Source organism: Lissotriton helveticus, chromosome 2_2 (genome assembly GCF_964261635.1).
Source record: "Lissotriton helveticus chromosome 2_2, aLisHel1.1, whole genome shotgun sequence".
NCBI lineage: Eukaryota > Metazoa > Chordata > Amphibia > Caudata > Salamandridae > Lissotriton > Lissotriton helveticus.
The window spans coordinates 492,564,497-492,583,191 of record NC_136060.1 but is presented as its reverse complement, the minus strand read 5'-3'; the positions used below and the strand labels follow the sequence as shown (position 1 = coordinate 492,583,191).

Sequence of the window (18,695 nt, the reverse complement as noted above, 5' to 3'; positions counted from 1 at the left end):
CATTGAGGCAGCCTCGGTCCGCGGAAAGCTGCGGCTCGAGTACAAATCTACTCAGGCACCAGAAAACGACGGCTTGCACTGTGCAAGATGCCGTTTGCAATGATTGCACTATGCAGTTCGCGTAGCTACGCATAGCGTGCGAAGTGCGACGTGCACTTCGCGTAGCTACACATAGCGCTACTACGCAAACTACGCCCAGGGTTACTTTTAACCATTCCGCGCATTGTTGCCTCTGTTCCACACTCCACTTCTGAACCAGATCTACCTTTAATATTAGCATACAGGTATGTTGATTGATCTTAAGCTCTGTTGCCGTTGCACTCAAGGGTTGGTCCAAACAGGAACACGGCCGTGGGGTCCGGACGCACTACACGCCGCTTCTTCGCTTTACCGAGCCTGAAGCACCATAGATAACGGAGCCATACATGGCAATTCGGGTATACCCTCAACATAGATAACGGAGCCATACATGGCAATTCGAGTATACCTTCACCTATAGAGTATTACCCTACTCGCCGTGGGCAACAATTGAGAGGAATTACACTTTATGATTTTCAAGCCTGAGACTGCTGATACAGACCCACGAATAACTGTACTTCACTCGAACACTCGAACACTCAAACGGAGTTTCTACAGTCAAGGGCCCGGCTGGGTTGGAATTAGCACCAGCTGAGCGACCTTTTTGACCGGAACACAGCCATCTAGCCCTGAGGAATCGCGAGTGCGATGAAACACGTGTCGGCTGGCTGTCTACTGCATTAAAGACTCCAAGATTCATTGAGAGTTTCTTTGTTGTGATAATTCTGTCACTTTGTCATTATCTTGTTTGAATATTGTTACCTAACATTGTATAAACTGTTTTGAGTGCAACGGCAACAGAGCTTATTGTGTAGGGGTAGTTCCTTTCTACTCAATTGAGTGGTTCAGGGTTTCTCCACTCGCCGTCTTGCACCTTAACAATTAGCAACTTTGTACTGGTGTGCGTATAAACGGGCAGTGCACCCGGAGCTCAACTGATCAAAAACCTCCTAACTCTATGTTGATTGATCTTGGTTTTACTTTTATGTTTCAGGTATTTACATTATTTTTATTTGCATCTAATATTTGGTCATTGAATATTTATGCGGACAGTCAGCCCAGTGATTTACGATCCCTTACTGCCAAGCACAGATCTGTCCAGATTCTCACAACATCCCTGCCAAGATACCACAGTTGACGTCAGCACCAAAGAGGGGGCCTTTCACTGACCTTAAATCAGTGGCGGCTTGTCCATTAGGGTGTTAGGGATCTGCCCTCCACTGTAAGACACCACGTGACATGCTAGTAATAATTTATTAACCTTGCTAGTTTGTGAATAAAATACAACACAAGAAATATATACAAACATTCTTGTTACACATTACCACCTTCACAAATCTGCTTTCATAATTTGATGGTAGGAGGCGCTTTTGCACCAATCACTGCCTTCATTACCATCAAGGACATATAATAGAGCCAGTCGACAATGTTTAGTGACCCGATCCTATGTTTCTTTCACTAGCACAAGCAAACACCTTTACACACACTCAGGCACACATGTGTGCATATGCACACACTAGTCTGGGGAGGGGGGCGGCATACATGACCCCTCACTTCCACCCGCGGGCTCGGTCTCTGAACCTGACGTCCTTCGGCCAGCATCACCCTGGACATATTGACTATTGCTAAATTCTGATTGATGATGTATCAGGTTAAATCAAACTCACAGGCTGCGTCGACACAAAGCACCCCCCTCCATCTCCTCTTGCTTCTCCACCACTGGAACTTGGAAATGCAGCCTCTTGCCGGCCTTCCAACCAGAAATAATGGAAATCCAAAAATTGCAGAAGCAGCAGAGACGTCAGAGGAGGAATCAATATCTGTGGATGCCTCGAGAGTCTGAGCAGACTCTTCATCGGCAGCAGTTACAGGCCAGGAAGGACCACAGGCTGGCAGGCCTCCTGGGGATGAGGCTGAGCACTCGGAGATGAGGCCAAGAAACCAACCGGTGAACGAGCGCTCTACAAGTCCCTTATAACATAAGACAACACAACACAACACAGGCCTGTCAGATATAGGAGCCAGTCTGGGGATCATCAGCAGAGTACATATAGAATACCACTGATGGAGGGCAGAGACATGAAGAATACCCACACAGTGTCTATAGGATCATACAGGTACAGGACTGGCTCTGAGGATTAACAACACAATGTCAACATGTTAGAAGACTGATCAGCAGCAGGGAGCCTATAGAATGGAACCAACCAAAGATAGAGCAGTGGGCATTATCTACAGGATGCCTTAGAGAATAATACAGATAGACAAGAGAGCTCTGTGGATTAGCAAGAGGGTTCCTATAGAATAACAGAGATAGACAACAGAGACCTGGAGATTAACAAGAAGGTGCTAGAGATAGACAACAGAGACCTGGAGATTAACAAGAGGGTGCCTATAGAATAACACAGATAGACAACAGAGACCTGGAGATTAACAAGAGGGTGCCTATAGAATAACACAGATAGACAACAGAGACCTGGAGATTAACAAGAGGGGTCCTACAGAATAATAGAGATAGACAACAGAGACCTGGAGATTAACAAGAGGGGTCCTACAGAATAATAGAGATAGACAACAGATATCTGGAGATTAACAAGAGGGTGCCTATAGAATAACAGAGATAGACAACAGAGACCTGGAGATTAACAAGAGGGTGCCTATAGAATAACACAGATAGACAACAGAGACCTGGAGATTAACAAGAGGGGTCCTACAGAATAATAGAGATAGACAACAGAGACCTGGAGATTAACAAGAGGGTGCCTACAGAATAATAGAGATAGACAACAGATATCTGGAGATTAACAAGAGGGTGCCTATAGAATAACACAGATAGACAACAGAGATCTGGAGATTAACAAGAGGGTGCCTATAGAATAACACAGATAGACAACAGAGACCTGGAGATTAACAAGAGGGTGCCTATAGAATAACACAGATAGACAACAGAGACCTGGAGATTAACAAGAGGGGTCCTACAGAATAATAGAGATAGACAACAGATATCTGGAGATTAACAAGAGGGTGCCTATAGAATAATAGAGATAGACAACAGAGATATGGAGATCAATGAGAATGTGCCTATAGCATAATAGAGTGATACACAACAGAGATCTGGAGATGAACAAGAGGGTTCCTATAGAATAAGTATGGGCAGGAAATTTGTTCCGCTTGCGGAATTTGTGGATTTTCCGCGATTTCGCGATCCGCCAATCGCGCAAAATCGCGGCAAAATCCGCGAATCCGCGATCAGGACGAATTTTGCTCAGGAATCACTTACAGGGTTAAAGCAGGTGCCCAAATTGAAGCTAATTTCTTTGTAAAATGGTTACAAAGAAATTAACTTCATTCATTCATTCATTCATTTCATAATCTTTATTTCGATGATTGTTCATCATAAAAGATACAAAAACAGTACAGTCATACAATATTAAAAATGGTATTGCAATATTAAAACTCCCACAGTTAAAAAATATAAAACTATTTCAATCAGATGCTCAAGTTGACCACATTCTTAATAAATTACTTCCTAGTTTCGAAGGGCTGCATTCAAACAATAGCGCCTCCTATGCCAGACAGTGCCCAGGTATTTTGCCACAGCAAACACGATGTTTTCAGCAAGGTCGGTTTTAAATACCCTGTAAGCCACCAGGCACTCAGAGAAGCCTAAGTTTTTGCACAGTGGGACTATCCATTTCTTTCTAGCCCCACTGTACGCTGGGCAGAAGAAGAGGATGTGCATATCTGTCTCTCTATCCACTCCGCACCCAGGACAGCTACTCTCAGTGGGCTTACTCCACTTGCTTGTGAGGGCACGAGTCGGTAGTGACCCGTGCCTCCACTGCACATAAAGCTTCCTTATAGGAGGCGGATAAATAATGTCTAGGACTGGTTCGAAACAGTAGCAGTCTTTAAGGAGCAAAAAAGACTCAGTGCAGGACCCAATATTTTTATTTTGCACTAGTGTCGCTAGTTTATGGTCATAAATTAACTTCAACTTGGGCACCTGCTGTAACCCTGTAAGTGCTTTCTGAGCGGCGCCTCGTTGCCTACTTGCAACTATTCTCTAACCCTGCTCTGACCCTCGAAGCAGGGTCAGAGAATAGTTACAATTAGGCAACGAGGCACCTGTCCCAACAATTAAACCTCAGCAGGAAGGACTTACAGATATAAATAAAGCAGGTGCCCGAGTTGAAGCTCAAATTCAGTCACGCATTATAATCAGCCCAAGAATCTAGTGAGCACGGTCGATGCTAGGCGGTTGTGCTTTCTCCCCAAATCTACCGTCTATAATTAGCTGTAATCCGTGATGGAGGTCTAGGCATCCACGAGTTTCTGGAGCGCAATCCCCCTGTACTTCCAGTGACCAGGAGGCTGCTTTCTCCTCATCTGCTGCTCTGATCGGTCTCTGACCCTTTATAAACAAGAGGCATGTGAACTCGCACAGAAGCCCCGCACCACACACTAGGCTATGCAACCTCTTCCCACCCCTTTCCCCCACTGTGATGGACAGCTCACTCGAGGGACCTCGGAGCCTATGGTCGCGGTGGCAAAGTTACAGACACACAAGGTCACTGAAGACAACTCTTCTGGGCCTTTACGCTGCTGTAGTGCAGGAAAAGCACAATACATTTACCCAACGAGGTAGCACTTACTGCTTTCTCCTCATTTGCTGCTCTGATCGGTCTCTGACCCTTTATAAACTTGAGGCATGTGAACTCGCACAGAAGCCCGGCCCCAGCCCACACACACTAGGCTATGCGACCTCTTTCCGCCCTTTCCCCCACTGTGATGGACAGCTCACTCAAGGGACCACAGGGCCTTTGGGCGCGGTGGCAAAGTTACAGAAAAACGGGGTCACTGGAGACATCTCTTCTGGGCCTTTACGCTGCTGTAGTGTAGGAAAAGCACGATACAGATGTACCCAACGAGGTAGCACTTACTGATTAGCCAGTAGAAAGTTCTCTAGTTAAGTATGGTGCAAATCGCAAAAAAATCAGCGATTTCGTGGGAAAAACCGCAAATTCACGGATTTTATTGCGATTTCGCGTGAATTTGCGAACCGCTGATTCGCAAAATTCGCCCATACTTACTATAGAATAACAGAGATAGACTACAGAGATCTGGAGATGAACAAGAGGGTGCCTATAGAATAACAGAGATAGACTATTGAGATCTGGAGATGAACAAGAGGGTGCCTATAGAATAACAGAGACAGAATACAGAGATCTGGAGACTAACAAGAAGGTGCCTATAGAATAAGAGAGATAGACAACAGATATCTGGAGATTAACAAGAGGGTGCCTATAGAGTAATAGAGATAGACAACAGAGATATGGAGATCAACGAGAATGTGGCTATAGAATAATAGAGTGATACACAACAGATATCTGGAGATTAACAAGAGGGTGCCTATAGAATAACAGAGATAGACAACAGAGATCTGGATACTAACAAGAAGGTGCCTATAGAATAACAGATAGACAACAGGGATCTGGAGATGAACAAGAGTGTGCCTATAGAATAACAGAGATAGACAACAGAGATCTGGATACTAACAAGAGGGTGCCTATAGAATAACAGATAGACAACAGGGATCTGGAGATGAACAAGAGTGTGCCTATAGAATAACAGAGATAAACAACAGAGACCTGGAGGTTAACAAGAGGGTGCCTATAGAATAATAGAGATAGGAGATAGAGATCTGGAGATGAACAAGAGGGTGCCTATAGAATAATAGAGATAGACAACAGAGATATGGAGATCAACGAGAATGTGGCTATAGAATAATAGAGTGATACACAACAGATATCTGGAGATTAACAAGAGGGTGCCTATAGAATAACAGAGACAGAATACAGAGATCTGGAGACTAACAAGAAGGTGCCTATAGAATAACAGAGATAGACAACAGAGATCTGGATACTAACAAAAAGGTGCCTATAGAATAACAGATAGACAACAGGGATCTGGAGATGAACAAGAGTGTGCCTATAGAATAACAGAGATAGACAACAGAGACCTGGAGGTTAACAAGAGGGTGCCTATAGAATAATAGAGATAGGAGATAGAGATCTGGAGATGAACAAGAGGGTGCCTATAGAATAACAGAGACAGAATACAGAGATCTGGAGACTAACAAGAAGGTGCCTATAGAATAACAGAGATAGACAACAGAGATCTGGATACTAACAAAAAGGTGCCTATAGAATAACAGATAGACAACAGGGATCTAGAGATGAACAAGAGTGTGCCTATAGAATAACAGAGATAGACAACAGAGACCTGGAGGTTAACAAGAGGGTGCCTATAGAATAATAGAGATAGACAACAGAGATATGGAGATCAACGAGAATGTGGCTATAGAATAATAGAGTGATACACAACAGATATCTGGAGATTAACAAGAGGGTGCCTATAGAATAACAGAGACAGAATACAGAGATCTGGAGACTAACAAGAAGGTGCCCATAGAATAACACAGATAGACAACAGAGATCTGGATACTAACAAGAGGGTGCCTATAGAATAACAGAGATAGACAACAGGGATCTGGAGATGAACAAGAGGGTGCCTATAGAATGACATAGATAGACTATGGCAATGCCCTCTATGGTGAAATCAACAAAAAACTCCTCCGCTACTCCAGACCGTCCAGAATGCCGCAGTCAGACTTGTCCTCGGCATCAACACGAACACATCACCCAACACATCCGTGACCTCCACTGGCTCCCTATCGAAAGAAGCTTGCTCACACACGCCTACAAGGCCCTCCACATTGGACCACAATACTTCAACAACCGCCTCTCCTTCCATACCCACAAGAGAAACTTCCGCTCAGCCGACCTCTCCCTGGCCACCGACCCACCAGAGCGGGACCTGGAAGGACCTCCCCCTCCACCTCTGTCGAAGCCCGACACTGCACCAATTCAGAAAGGACCTCAAGGCCCGGCTCTTCGAAAGACCCGGCCTGAGCTCCCCCCCCACCACCCCCTGCACCTTGAGACCCTGACGGGTGAGTAGCGCGGTTTACAACCCCCTGATTGGTTGATTGCTTGAACTACCTCTTCTAAGGTGTTGGCGTGTATGTTAGTAGGACCCAGCGCGTAAAGACTCCGCCCCCCTCCCCCCACGCGAACAGGTCCAGGAGTGCAGGTATCACTCGTGCAGCAGGTGCAGTAGAACCGGGGTTGTGGATGCTGAAAGGTGCTCTGTACCCATACAGACCTGGATTTTGCTACCCAAAGGGGGAAGACGGGTCCCATTTTCCATACAGTGGCAGAGAAGGGACTTTGGCCGTCCCATTGGTTGAGTCCCCTCCCCCCTCGCCCCTGTGGCTCTCTTGCCGGACCACAGGTCTGTTTACTTCCTGTCCTCCTCCTTCCCTCTTCCTCTCTGGGGCTCTCGGTTTAAGACACACTTGCTGCAGGAGGGACGCGTCTCTGGGAATACAGCTGTGCGCACGAACATGGTTATTACCCTGTCTGATCCCTCTCGAAGCCTATTGTGAGCGCTGCAGGCAGCAGAAAATAGCCCTGGAATAGTCAGGCGGGGGCCTGACCCCTGGGGTCAAAGGTGAGTGCTTGAGTCTGTCTGCAAGAGCAATGCCGGCCCGGCTCACAGCGCCACATCCGTGCAGAAGACAGGCTTCCTGTCTCTCATCACAGGCCTGAGTGACAGCCGCACACTCAGTGCCAGCCTGTGCACGCGGCATATACTAGGGACGTACCCTAGCTCCTGGTGGGGTATGCTGGTGATATATCCTTGCTCCTGGTGGGGTATACTGGTGATGTATCCCAGCTCCTGGCGGGGTATACTGGTGATGTATCCTTGCTCCTGGTGGGGTATACTGGTGATGTATCCTAGCTCCTGGTGGGGTAGACTGGTGATGTATCCTTGCTCCTGGTGGGGTATACTGACTCCTGGTGGGGTATACTGGTGATGTATCCTAGCTCCTGGTGGGCTACACTGGTGATGCATACTAGCTCCTGGTGGGGTATACTGGTGATATATCCTTACTCTTGGTGGGGTATACTGGTGATGTATTCTTGCTCCTGGTGGGATATACTGGTGATGTATCCTAGCTCCTGGTGGGCTACACTGGTGATGCATACTAGCTCCTTGTGGGGTATACTGGTGATGCATACTAGCTCCTTGTGGGGTATACTGGTGATGCATACTAGCTCCTGGTGGGGTATACTGGTGATGCATACTAGCTCCTGGTGGGGTATACTGGTGATATATCCTAGCTCCTGGTGGAGTATACTGGTGATGTATCCTAGCTCCTGGTGGGGTATACTGGTGATGCATACTAGCTCCTGGTGGGGTATACTGGTGATGCATACTAGCTCCTGGTGGGGTATACTGGTGATATATCCTTGCTCCTGGTGGGGTATACTGGTGATGTATCCTTGCTCCTGGTGGGGTATAGAGGTGATGTATCCTCGCTCTTGGTGAGCTATACTGGTGATGTACCCTAGCTCCTGGCGGGGTATACTGGTGATGTATCCTAGCTCCTGGTGGGGTATACTGGTGATGTATCCTAGCTCCTGGCGGGGTATACTGGTGATATATCCTTGCTCTTGGTGGGGTATACTGGTGATGTATCCTAGCTCCTGGTGGGGTATACTGGTGATATATCCTAGCTCCTGGTGGGCTATACTGGTGATGCATACTAGCTCCTTGTGGGGTATACTGGTGATATATCCTTGCTCTAAGTGGGGTATACTGGTGATGTATCCTTGCTCCTGGTGGGATATACTGGTGATGTATCCTAGCTCCTGGTGGGCTACACTGGTGATGCATACTAGCTCCTGGTGGGGTATACTGGTGATGCATACTAGCTCCTGGTGGGGTATACTGGTGATGCATACTAGCTCCTGATGGGGTATACTGGTGATATATCCTTGCTCCTGGTGGGGTATACTGGTGATGTATCCTTGCTCCTGGTGGGGTATACTGGTGATGTATCCTTGCTCCTGGTGAGCTATACTGGTGATGTACCCTAGCTCCTGGGGGGTATACTGGTGATGTATCCTAGCTCCTGGTGGGGTATACTGGTGATGTATCCTAGCTCCTGGTGGGGTATACTGGTGATGCATACTAGCTCCTTGTGGGGTATACTGGTGATGTATCCTTGCTCCTGGTGGGGTATACTGGTGATGTATCCTTGCTCCTGGTGGGGTATAGAGGTGATGTATCCTCGCTCTTGGTGGGGTATACTGGTGATGTATCCTTGCTCCTGGTGAGCTATACTGGTGATGTACCCTAGCTCCTGGTGGGGTATACTGGTGATGCATACTAGCTCCTTGTGGGGTATACTGGTGATATATCCTAGCTCCTGGTGGGCTATACTGGTGATGCATACTAGCTCCTTGTGGGGTATACTGGTGATATATCCTTGCTCTTGGTGGGGTATACCGGTGATGTATCCTTGCTCCTGGTGGGATATACTGGTGATGTATCCTAGCTCCTGGCGGGGTATACTGGTGATATATCCTTGCTCTTGGTGGGGTATACTGGTGATGTATCCTAGCTCCTGGTGGGGTATACTGGTGATATATCCTAGCTCCTGGTGGGCTATACTGGTGATGCATACTAGCTCCTTGTGGGGTATACTGGTGATATATCCTTGCTCTAAGTGGGGTATACTGGTGATGTATCCTTGCTCCTGGTGGGATATACTGGTGATGTATCCTAGCTCCTGGTGGGCTACACTGGTGATGCATACTAGCTCCTGGTGGGGTATACTGGTGATGCATACTAGCTCCTGGTGGGGTATACTGGTGATGCATACTAGCTCCTGATGGGGTATACTGGTGATATATCCTTGCTCCTGGTGGGGTATACTGGTGATGTATCCTTGCTCCTGGTGGGGTATACTGGTGATGTATCCTTGCTCCTGGTGAGCTATACTGGTGATGTACCCTAGCTCCTGGGGGGTATACTGGTGATGTATCCTAGCTCCTGGTGGGGTATACTGGTGATGTATCCTAGCTCCTGGTGGGGTATACTGGTGATGCATACTAGCTCCTTGTGGGGTATACTGGTGATGTATCCTTGCTCCTGGTGGGGTATACTGGTGATGTATCCTTGCTCCTGGTGGGGTATAGAGGTGATGTATCCTCGCTCTTGGTGGGGTATACTGGTGATGTATCCTTGCTCCTGGTGAGCTATACTGGTGATGTACCCTAGCTCCTGGTGGGGTATACTGGTGATGCATACTAGCTCCTTGTGGGGTATACTGGTGATATATCCTAGCTCCTGGTGGGCTATACTGGTGATGCATACTAGCTCCTTGTGGGGTATACTGGTGATATATCCTTGCTCTTGGTGGGGTATACCGGTGATGTATCCTTGCTCCTGGTGGGATATACTGGTGATGTATCCTAGCTCCTGGTGGGCTACACTGGTGATGCATACTAGCTCCTGGTGGGGTATACTGGTGATGCATACTAGCTCCTGGTGGGGTATACTGGTGATATATCCTTGCTCTTGGTGGGGTATACTGGTGATGTATCCTTGCTCCTGGTGAGCTATACTGGTGATGTACCCTAGCTCCTGGCGGGGTATACTGGTGATGCATACTAGCTCCTTGTGGGGTATACTGGTGATGCATACTAGCTCCTGGTGGGGTATACTGGTGATATATCCTAGCTCCTGGTGGGGTATACTGGTGATGTATCCTAGCTCCTGGTGGGCTACACTGGTGATGCATACTAGCTCCTGGTGGGGTATACTGGTGATATATCCTTGCTCTTGGTGGGGTATACTGGTGATGTATCCTTGCTCCTGGTGAGCTATACTGGTGATGTACCCTAGCTCCTGGCGGGGTATACTGGTGATGCATACTAGCTCCTTGTGGGGTATACTGGTGATATATCCTAGCTCCTGGTGGGCTATACTGGTGATGCATACTAGCTCCTTGTGGGGTATACTGGTGATATATCCTTGCTCTTGGTGGGGTATACTGGTGATGTATCCTTGCTCCTGGTGGGATATACTGGTGATGTATCCTAGCTCCTGGTGGGCTACACGGGTGATGCATACTAGCTCCTGGTGGGGTATACTGGTGATGCATACTAGCTCCTGGTGGGGTATACTGGTGATATATCCTTGCTCTTGGTGGGGTATACTGGTGATGTATCCTTGCTCCTGGTGAGCTATACTGGTGATGTACCCTAGCTCCTGGCGGGGTATACTGGTGATGCATACTAGCTCCTTGTGGGGTATACTGGTGATGCATACTAGCTCCTGGTGGGGTATACTGGTGATATATCCTAGCTCCTGGTGGGGTATACTGGTGATGTATCCTAGCTCCTGGTGAGCTATACTGGTGATATATCCTAGCTCCTGGTGGGGTATACTGGTGATGTATCCTAGCTCCTGGTGGGGTATACTGGTGATGTATCCTTGCTCCTGGTGGGGTATACTGGTGATATATCCTAGCTCCTGGTGGGGTATACTGGTGATGTATCCTAGTTCCTCCTGGTGGGGTATACTGGTGATGTATCCTTGCTCCTGGTGAGCTATACTGGTGATATATCCTAGCTCCTGGTGGGGTATACTGGTGATGCATACTAGCTCCTGGTGGGGTATACTGGTGATATATCCTAGCTCCTGGTGGGGTATACTGGTGATGTATCCTAGCTCCTGGTGGGGTATACTGGTGATGTATGCTAGCTCCTGGTGGGGTATACTGGTGATGTATCCTAGCCCCTGGTGGGGTATACTGGTGATGCATACTAGCTCCTGGTGGGGTATACTGGTGATATATCCTAGCTCCTGGTGGAGTATACTGGTGATGTATCCTAGCTCCTGGTGGGGTATACTGGTGATGTATCCTAGCCCCTGGTGGGGTATACTGGTGATGCATACTAGCTCCTGGTGGGGTATACTGGTGATGTATCCTAGCTCCTGGTGGGGTATACTGGTGATGTATCCTAGCCCCTGGTGGGGTATACTGGTGATGCATACTAGCTCCTGGTGGGGTATACTGGTGATATATCCTAGCCCCTGGTGGGGTATACTGGTGATGTATCCTAGCTCCTGGTGGGGTATACTGGTGATGTATCCTAGCCCCTGGTGGGGTATACTGGTGATGCATACTAGCTCCTGGTGGGGTATACTGGTGATATATCCTAGCTCCTGGTGGGGTATACTGGTGATGCATACTAGCTCCTGGTGGGGTATACTGGTGATATATCCTAGCTCCTGGTGGGGTATACTGGTGATGTATCCTAGCTCCTGGTGGGGTATACTGGTGATGTATCCTAGCTCCTGGTGGGGTATACTGGTGATGTATCCTAGCTCCTGGTGGGGTATACTGGTGATGTATCCTAGCTCCTGGTGGGGTATACTGGTGATGTATCCTAGCTCCTGGTGGGGTATACTGGTGATATATCCTAGCTCCTGGTGGGGTATACTGGTGATGTATCCTAGCTTCTGGTGGGGTATACTGGTGATGTATCCTAGCTCCTGGTGGGGTATACTGGTGATGTATCCTAGCTCCTGGTGGGGTATACTGGTGATGTATCCTAGCTCCTGGTGGGGTATACTGGTGATGTATCCTAGCTCCTGGTGGGGTATACTGGTGATGTATCCTAGCTCCTGGTGGGGTATACTGGTGATGTATCCTAGCCCCTGGTGGGGTATACTGACTCCTGGTGGGGTATACTGGTGATGTATGCTAACTCCTGGTGGGGTATACTGGTGATGTATGCTAACTCCTGGTGGGGTATACTGGTGATGTATCCTAGCCCCTGGCGGGGTATACTGGTGATGTATCCTAGCCCCTGGTGGGGTATACTGACTCCTGGTGGGGTATACTGGTGATGTATCCTAGCTCCTGGTGGGGTATACTGGTGATGTATCCTTGCTCCTGGTGGGGTATACTGGTGATGCATACTAGCTCCTGGTGGGGTATACTGGTGATGCATACTAGCTCCTGGTGGGGTATACTGGTGATGTATCCTAGTTCCTGGTGAGGTATACTGGTGATGTATCCTAGCTCCTGGTGGGGTATACTGGTGATGTATCCTAGCTCCTGGTGGGGTATACTGGTGATGTATCCTTGCTCCTGGTGGGGTATACTGGTGATATATCCTTGCTCCTGGTGGGGTATACTGGTGATGTATCCTTGCTCCTGGTGGGGTATACTGGTGATATATCCTTGCTCCTGGTGGGGTATACTGGTGATGTATCCTTGCTCCTGGTGGGGTATACTGGTGATGTATCCTTGCTCCTGGTGGGGTATACTGGTGATATATCCTTGCTCCTGGTGGGGTATACTGGTGATGTATCCTTGCTCCTGGTGGGGTATACTGGTGATGTATCCTAGCTCCTGGTGGGGTATACTGGTGATGTATCCTAGCTCCTGGCGGGGTATACTGGTGATATATCCCTGCTCCTGGTGGGATATAATGGTGATATATCCTAGCTCCTGGTGGGGTATACTGGTGATGTATCCTTGCTCCTGGTGTGCTATACTGGTGATATATCCTAGCTCCTGGTGGGGTATACTGATGATGCATACTAGCTCCTGGTGGGGTATACTGGTGATATATCCTAGCTCCTGGTGGGGTATACTGGTGATGTATCCTAGCTCCTGGTGGGGTATACTGGTGATGTATCCTTGCTCCTGGTGGGCTATTCTGGTGATATATCCTAGCTCCTGGTGGGGTATACTGGTGATGCATACTAGCGCCTGGTGGGGTATACTGGTGATATATCCTAGCTCCTGGTGGGGTATACTGGTGATGTATCCTAGCTCCTGGTGGGGTATACTGGTGATGTATCCTAGCTCCTGGTGGGGTATACTGGTGATGCATACTAGCTCCTGGTGGGTTATACTGGCTCCTGGTGGGGTATACTGGTGCTGTATCCTAGTTCCTGGTGAGGTATACTGGTGATGTATCCTAGCTCCTGGTGGGGTAGACTGGTGATGTATCCTTGCTCCTGGTGGGGTATACTGGTGATGTATCCTTGCTCCTGGTGGGGTATACTGGTGATATATCCTTGCTCCTGGTGGGGTATACTGGTGATGTATCCTTGCTCCTGGTGGGGTATACTGGTGATATATCCTTGCTCCTGGTGGGGTATACTGGTGATGTATCCTTGCTCCTGGTGGGGTATACTGGTGATATATCCTTGCTCCTGGTGGGGTATACTGGTGATGTATCCTTGCTCCTGGTGGGGTATACTGGTGATATATCCTTGCTCCTGGTGGGGTATACTGGTGATGTATCCTTGCTCCTGGTGGGGTATACTGGTGATGTATCCTAGCTCCTGGTGGGGTATACTGGTGATGTATCCTAGCTCCTGGCGGGGTATACTGGTGATGTATCCCTGCTCCTGGTGGGGTATAATGGTGATATATCCTAGCTCCTGGTGGGGTATATTGGTGATGCATACTAGCTCCTGGTGGGGTATACTAGTGATATATCCTTGCTCCTGGCGGGGTATACTGGTGATATATCCTTGCTCCTGGTGGGGTATACTGGTGATGTATCCCTGCTCCTGGTGGGGTATAATGGTGATATATCCTAGCTCCTGGTGGGGTATACTGGTGATGTATCCTAGCTCCTGGTGGGGTATACTGGTGATGTATCCTAGCTCCTGGTGGGGTATACTGGTGATGTATCCTAGCCCCTGGTGGGGTATACTGGTGATGTATCCTTGCTCCTGGTGGGGTATACTGGTGATATATCCTAGCTCCTGGTGGGGTATACTGGTGATGAATACTAGCTCCTGGTGGGGTATACTGGTGATGCATACTAGCTCCTGGTGGGGTATACTGGTGATGCATACTAGCTCCTGGTGGGGTATACTGGTGATATATCCTTGCTCCTGGTGGGGTATACTGGTGATATATCCTAGCTCCTGGTGGGGTATACTGGTGATGTATCCTTGCTCCTGGCGGGGTATACTGGTGATATATCCTTGCTCCTGGTGGGGTATACTGGTGATGTATCATTGCTCCTGGCGGGGTATACTGGTGATATATCCCTGCTCCTGGTGGGGTATACTGGTGATATATCCTAGCTCCTGGTGGGCTACACTGGTGATGCATACTAGCTCCTGGTGGGGTATACTGGTGATGCATACTAGCTCCTTGTGGGGTATACTGGTGATATATCCTTGCTCTTGGTGGGGTATACTGGTGATGTATCCTTGCTCCTGGTGGGATATACTGGTGATGTATCCTAGCTCCTAGTGGGCTACACTGGTGATGCATACTAGCTCCTGGTGGGGTATACTGGTGATGCATACTAGCTCCTGGTGGGGTATACTGGTGATATATCCTTGCTCTTGGTGGGGTATACTGGTGATGTATCCTTGCTCCTGGTGGGATATACTGGTGATGTATCCTAGCTCCTGGTGGGCTACACTGGTGATGCATACTAGCTCCTTGTGGGGTATACTGGTGATGCATACTAGCTCCTTGTGGGGTATACTGGTGATGCATACTAGCTCCTGGTGGGGTATACTGGTGATATATCCTTGCTCCTGGTGGGGTATACTGGTGATATATCTTAGCTCCTGGTGGGGTATACTGGTGATGTATCCTTGCTCCTGTCGGGGTATACTGGTGATATATCCTTGCTCCTGGTGGGGTATACTGGTGATGTATCATTGCTCCTGGCGGGGTATACCGGTGATGCATCCTAGCTCCTGGTGGGGTATACTGGTGATATATCCTAGCTCCTGGTGGGCTACACTGGTGATGCATACTAGCTCCTGGTGGGGTATACTGGTGATGCATACTAGCTCCTTGTTGGGTATACTGGTGATATATCCTTGCTCTTGGTGGGGTATACTGGTGATGTATCCTTGCTCCTGGTGGGATATACTGGTGATGTATCCTAGCTCCTAGTGGGCTACACTGGTGATGCATGCTAGCTCCTGGTGGGGTATACTGGTGATGCATACTAGCTCCTGGGGGGGTATACTGGTGATATATCCTTGCTCTTGGTGGGGTATACTGGTGATGTATCCTTGCTCCTGGTGGGATATACTGGTGATGCATACTAGCTCCTTGTGGGGTATACTGGTGATGCATACTAGCTCCTTGTGGGGTATACTGGTGATGCATACTAGCTCCTGGTGGGGTATACTGGTGATATATCCTTGCTCCTGGTGGGGTATACTGGTGATATATCTTAGCTCCTGGTGGGGTATACTGGTGATGTATCCTTGCTCCTGTCGGGGTATACTGGTGATGTATCCTAGCTCCTGGTGGGCTATACTGGTGATGCATACTAGCTCCTTGTGGGGTATACTGGTGATGTATCCTAGCTCCTGGTGGGCTACACTGGTGATGCATACTAGCTCCTGGTGGGGTATACTGGTGATGCATACTAGCTCCTGGTGGGGTATACTGGTGATATATCCTAGCTCCTGGTGGGCTATACTGGTGATGTATCCTAGCTCCTGGTGGGCTATACTGGTGATATATCCTTGCTCCTGGTGAGCTATACTGGTGATGCATACTAGCTCCTGGTGGGGTATACTGGTGACGTGTCCTAGCTTCTGGTGGGGTATACTGGTGACGTGTCCTAGCTTCTGGTGGGGTATCCTGTAGATGCTTGTTTCTTCTTGGTGTGGTATCCTGTAGATGCTTGTGTCTTTCTCGTGTGTTACCTTCTTGTAGATGCGTGTTGCTTCCAAGTGTGATATCCTTTGGATGCTTGTTTCTTCCTGTTGTTTTATCCTCCTGTAGATGTTTGTTTCTTACTGGTGTGCTATCCTTCTGTAGATGCATGTTTCTTCCTGGTCTGTTATCTTCCTGTAGATGGTTGTTTCTTCCAGGTGTGATATCCTGTGGATGCTTGTTTGTTCCTGGTGTGCTATCCTCCTGTAGACGCTTGTTTCTTCCTGGCCTGGTATCCTGTAGATGTTTGTTGCTTCCAGGTGTGATATCCTTTGGATGCTTGTTTCTTCCTGTTGTTTTATCCTCCTGTAGATGCTTGTTTCTTCCTGCTCTGGTATCCTGTAGATGTTTGTTTCTTCCTGGTCTGTTATCTTCCTGTAGATGGTTGTTTCTTCCTGGCCTGGTATCCTGTAGATGCTTGTTTCTTCCTGCTCTGGTATCCTGTAGATGTTTGTTTCTTCCTGGTCTGTTATCTTCCTGTAGATGGTTGTTTCTTCCTGGCCTGGTATCCTGTAGATGCTTGTTTCTTCCTGCTCTGGTATCCTGTAGATGTTTGTTTCTTCCTGGTCTGTTATCTTCCTGTAGATGGTTGTTTCTTCCTGGCCTGGTATCCTGTAGATGCTTGTTTCTTCCTGCTCTGGTATCCTGTAGATGTTTGTTTCTTCCTGGTCTGTTATCTTCCTGTAGATGGTTGTTTCTTCCTGGCTGGTATCCTGTAGATGCTTGTTTCTTCCTGGTGTGGTATCCTGTAGATGCAGACTTTCTCCTTGTGTGTTTCCTACTCTGTGCTCTGCATGAGCGGAGCCTGTGTCTTCAGTCCTGGAGAGGGGTGCTTTGGCTGAGCAGTTCAGGGTAGGTGTGCTTTGGCAGAGCAGTGACGTACATGAGCACGTCATCAGAACAGCGTTGCCTGTGAGAGGGAGGGCAATAAGATGCTAAAAGACATTGCATGTTATGCCCCCACAGCACACTAACCTGCGTGTGCTTCTGTGTTACAGGAGGCACTCGTACCGGACCGGGCAGGACATCGAGAACTGCGGCACGTGCAGGGACTGCGCCTGCATCATATACAGGTAAGCCCCCCCATGCACCTCCCATCACTCCTGCTGCAGAACAGATGCCTGCGGCAGCCATGTTTGTTAAGGGCATTGAAGCCAAGGCTGGTGGTGGACAGCTGTGGTTCAGCACATCTGGTTCCAAGTGTCCAGTGTAGTGCGGCGTCCACTGCGCATTGGCTCGGGGTTGGCAGGGTTGGACTGGGACAGAAAATAAGCTGGGGCGCCAAAATAAGTGTGGCCCAATCAGAAAGCAGTTTGTAATTGTGAATGTGCTTATATAGCACTTATGAGCCCTGACAAGGCATTAAAGCTCTTTTCGGTGAGTAGCGCGCTACTCCGGAACCCAGGATTAGTAGTTAGTATATGTTTCTTCTTCTTGTGCAGTAGTTGTGTTCGGTTTGTGCTCTCGATTTCAGGTGTGTTCAGTAGAGTTTTGTGTAGAGGGAGAGTAGGGACAGATTCATAGGCACAGATTTGAAAATAGGGAGTTTGGAGTAGGGACAGGACAATAGGAACAAGCATTGGCATAGCCAATAGGTCTCGCCTTTGGGGCCTTATAAGTGTTTAGACATATTTGAGTTCGAGAGCATTGATCCTTTAGATGATATGCAGCACACAGCCGATAGGGTCTAATTTTGGGTACTTTGTAATTGTAGGTGTTCTCTACATTTTTGCTTAATGCGCGCTTGGTGTATAGCTGTGGTGGTATATAGACGCGTACAGCAAGTCTATTGGTTTTATTAACGCTTTGATTCACCACTTCACAGACTGGTAGAGTTTGCAGTGATTTTTAAAGATGAACTTTAATTAAACGTTAAGATTAATTGTTTCAGCCTTTAGATGCGCCTATGGATATGCGTTTTTTGGTGTTCCATTCTAGGCGCATAGTGTTCGAGGTTAGCCTTCAGTGG

At 48.2% G+C, this 18,695-nt stretch overlaps 2 protein-coding genes across 2 annotated transcripts in view; one reads left to right on the top strand and one right to left on the bottom strand.

Annotated features, from left to right (window-relative positions):
• Positions 1 to 18,695, bottom strand: part of LOC144821564 (dedicator of cytokinesis protein 2-like) — a 3,201,295-nt gene that overhangs the window by 1,003,574 nt on the left and 2,179,026 nt on the right. The window lies entirely within an intron of this gene.
• LOC144821565 (uncharacterized) overlaps positions 1 to 18,695 on the top strand; it is a 280,688-nt gene that overhangs the window by 31,883 nt on the left and 230,110 nt on the right. Inside the window, exon 2 of the mRNA XM_078678752.1 lies at positions 17,725 to 17,799. Coding sequence (XP_078534878.1) covers positions 17,725 to 17,799 — 75 coding nt within the window. The remainder of the gene's footprint in view (positions 1 to 17,724; positions 17,800 to 18,695) is intronic.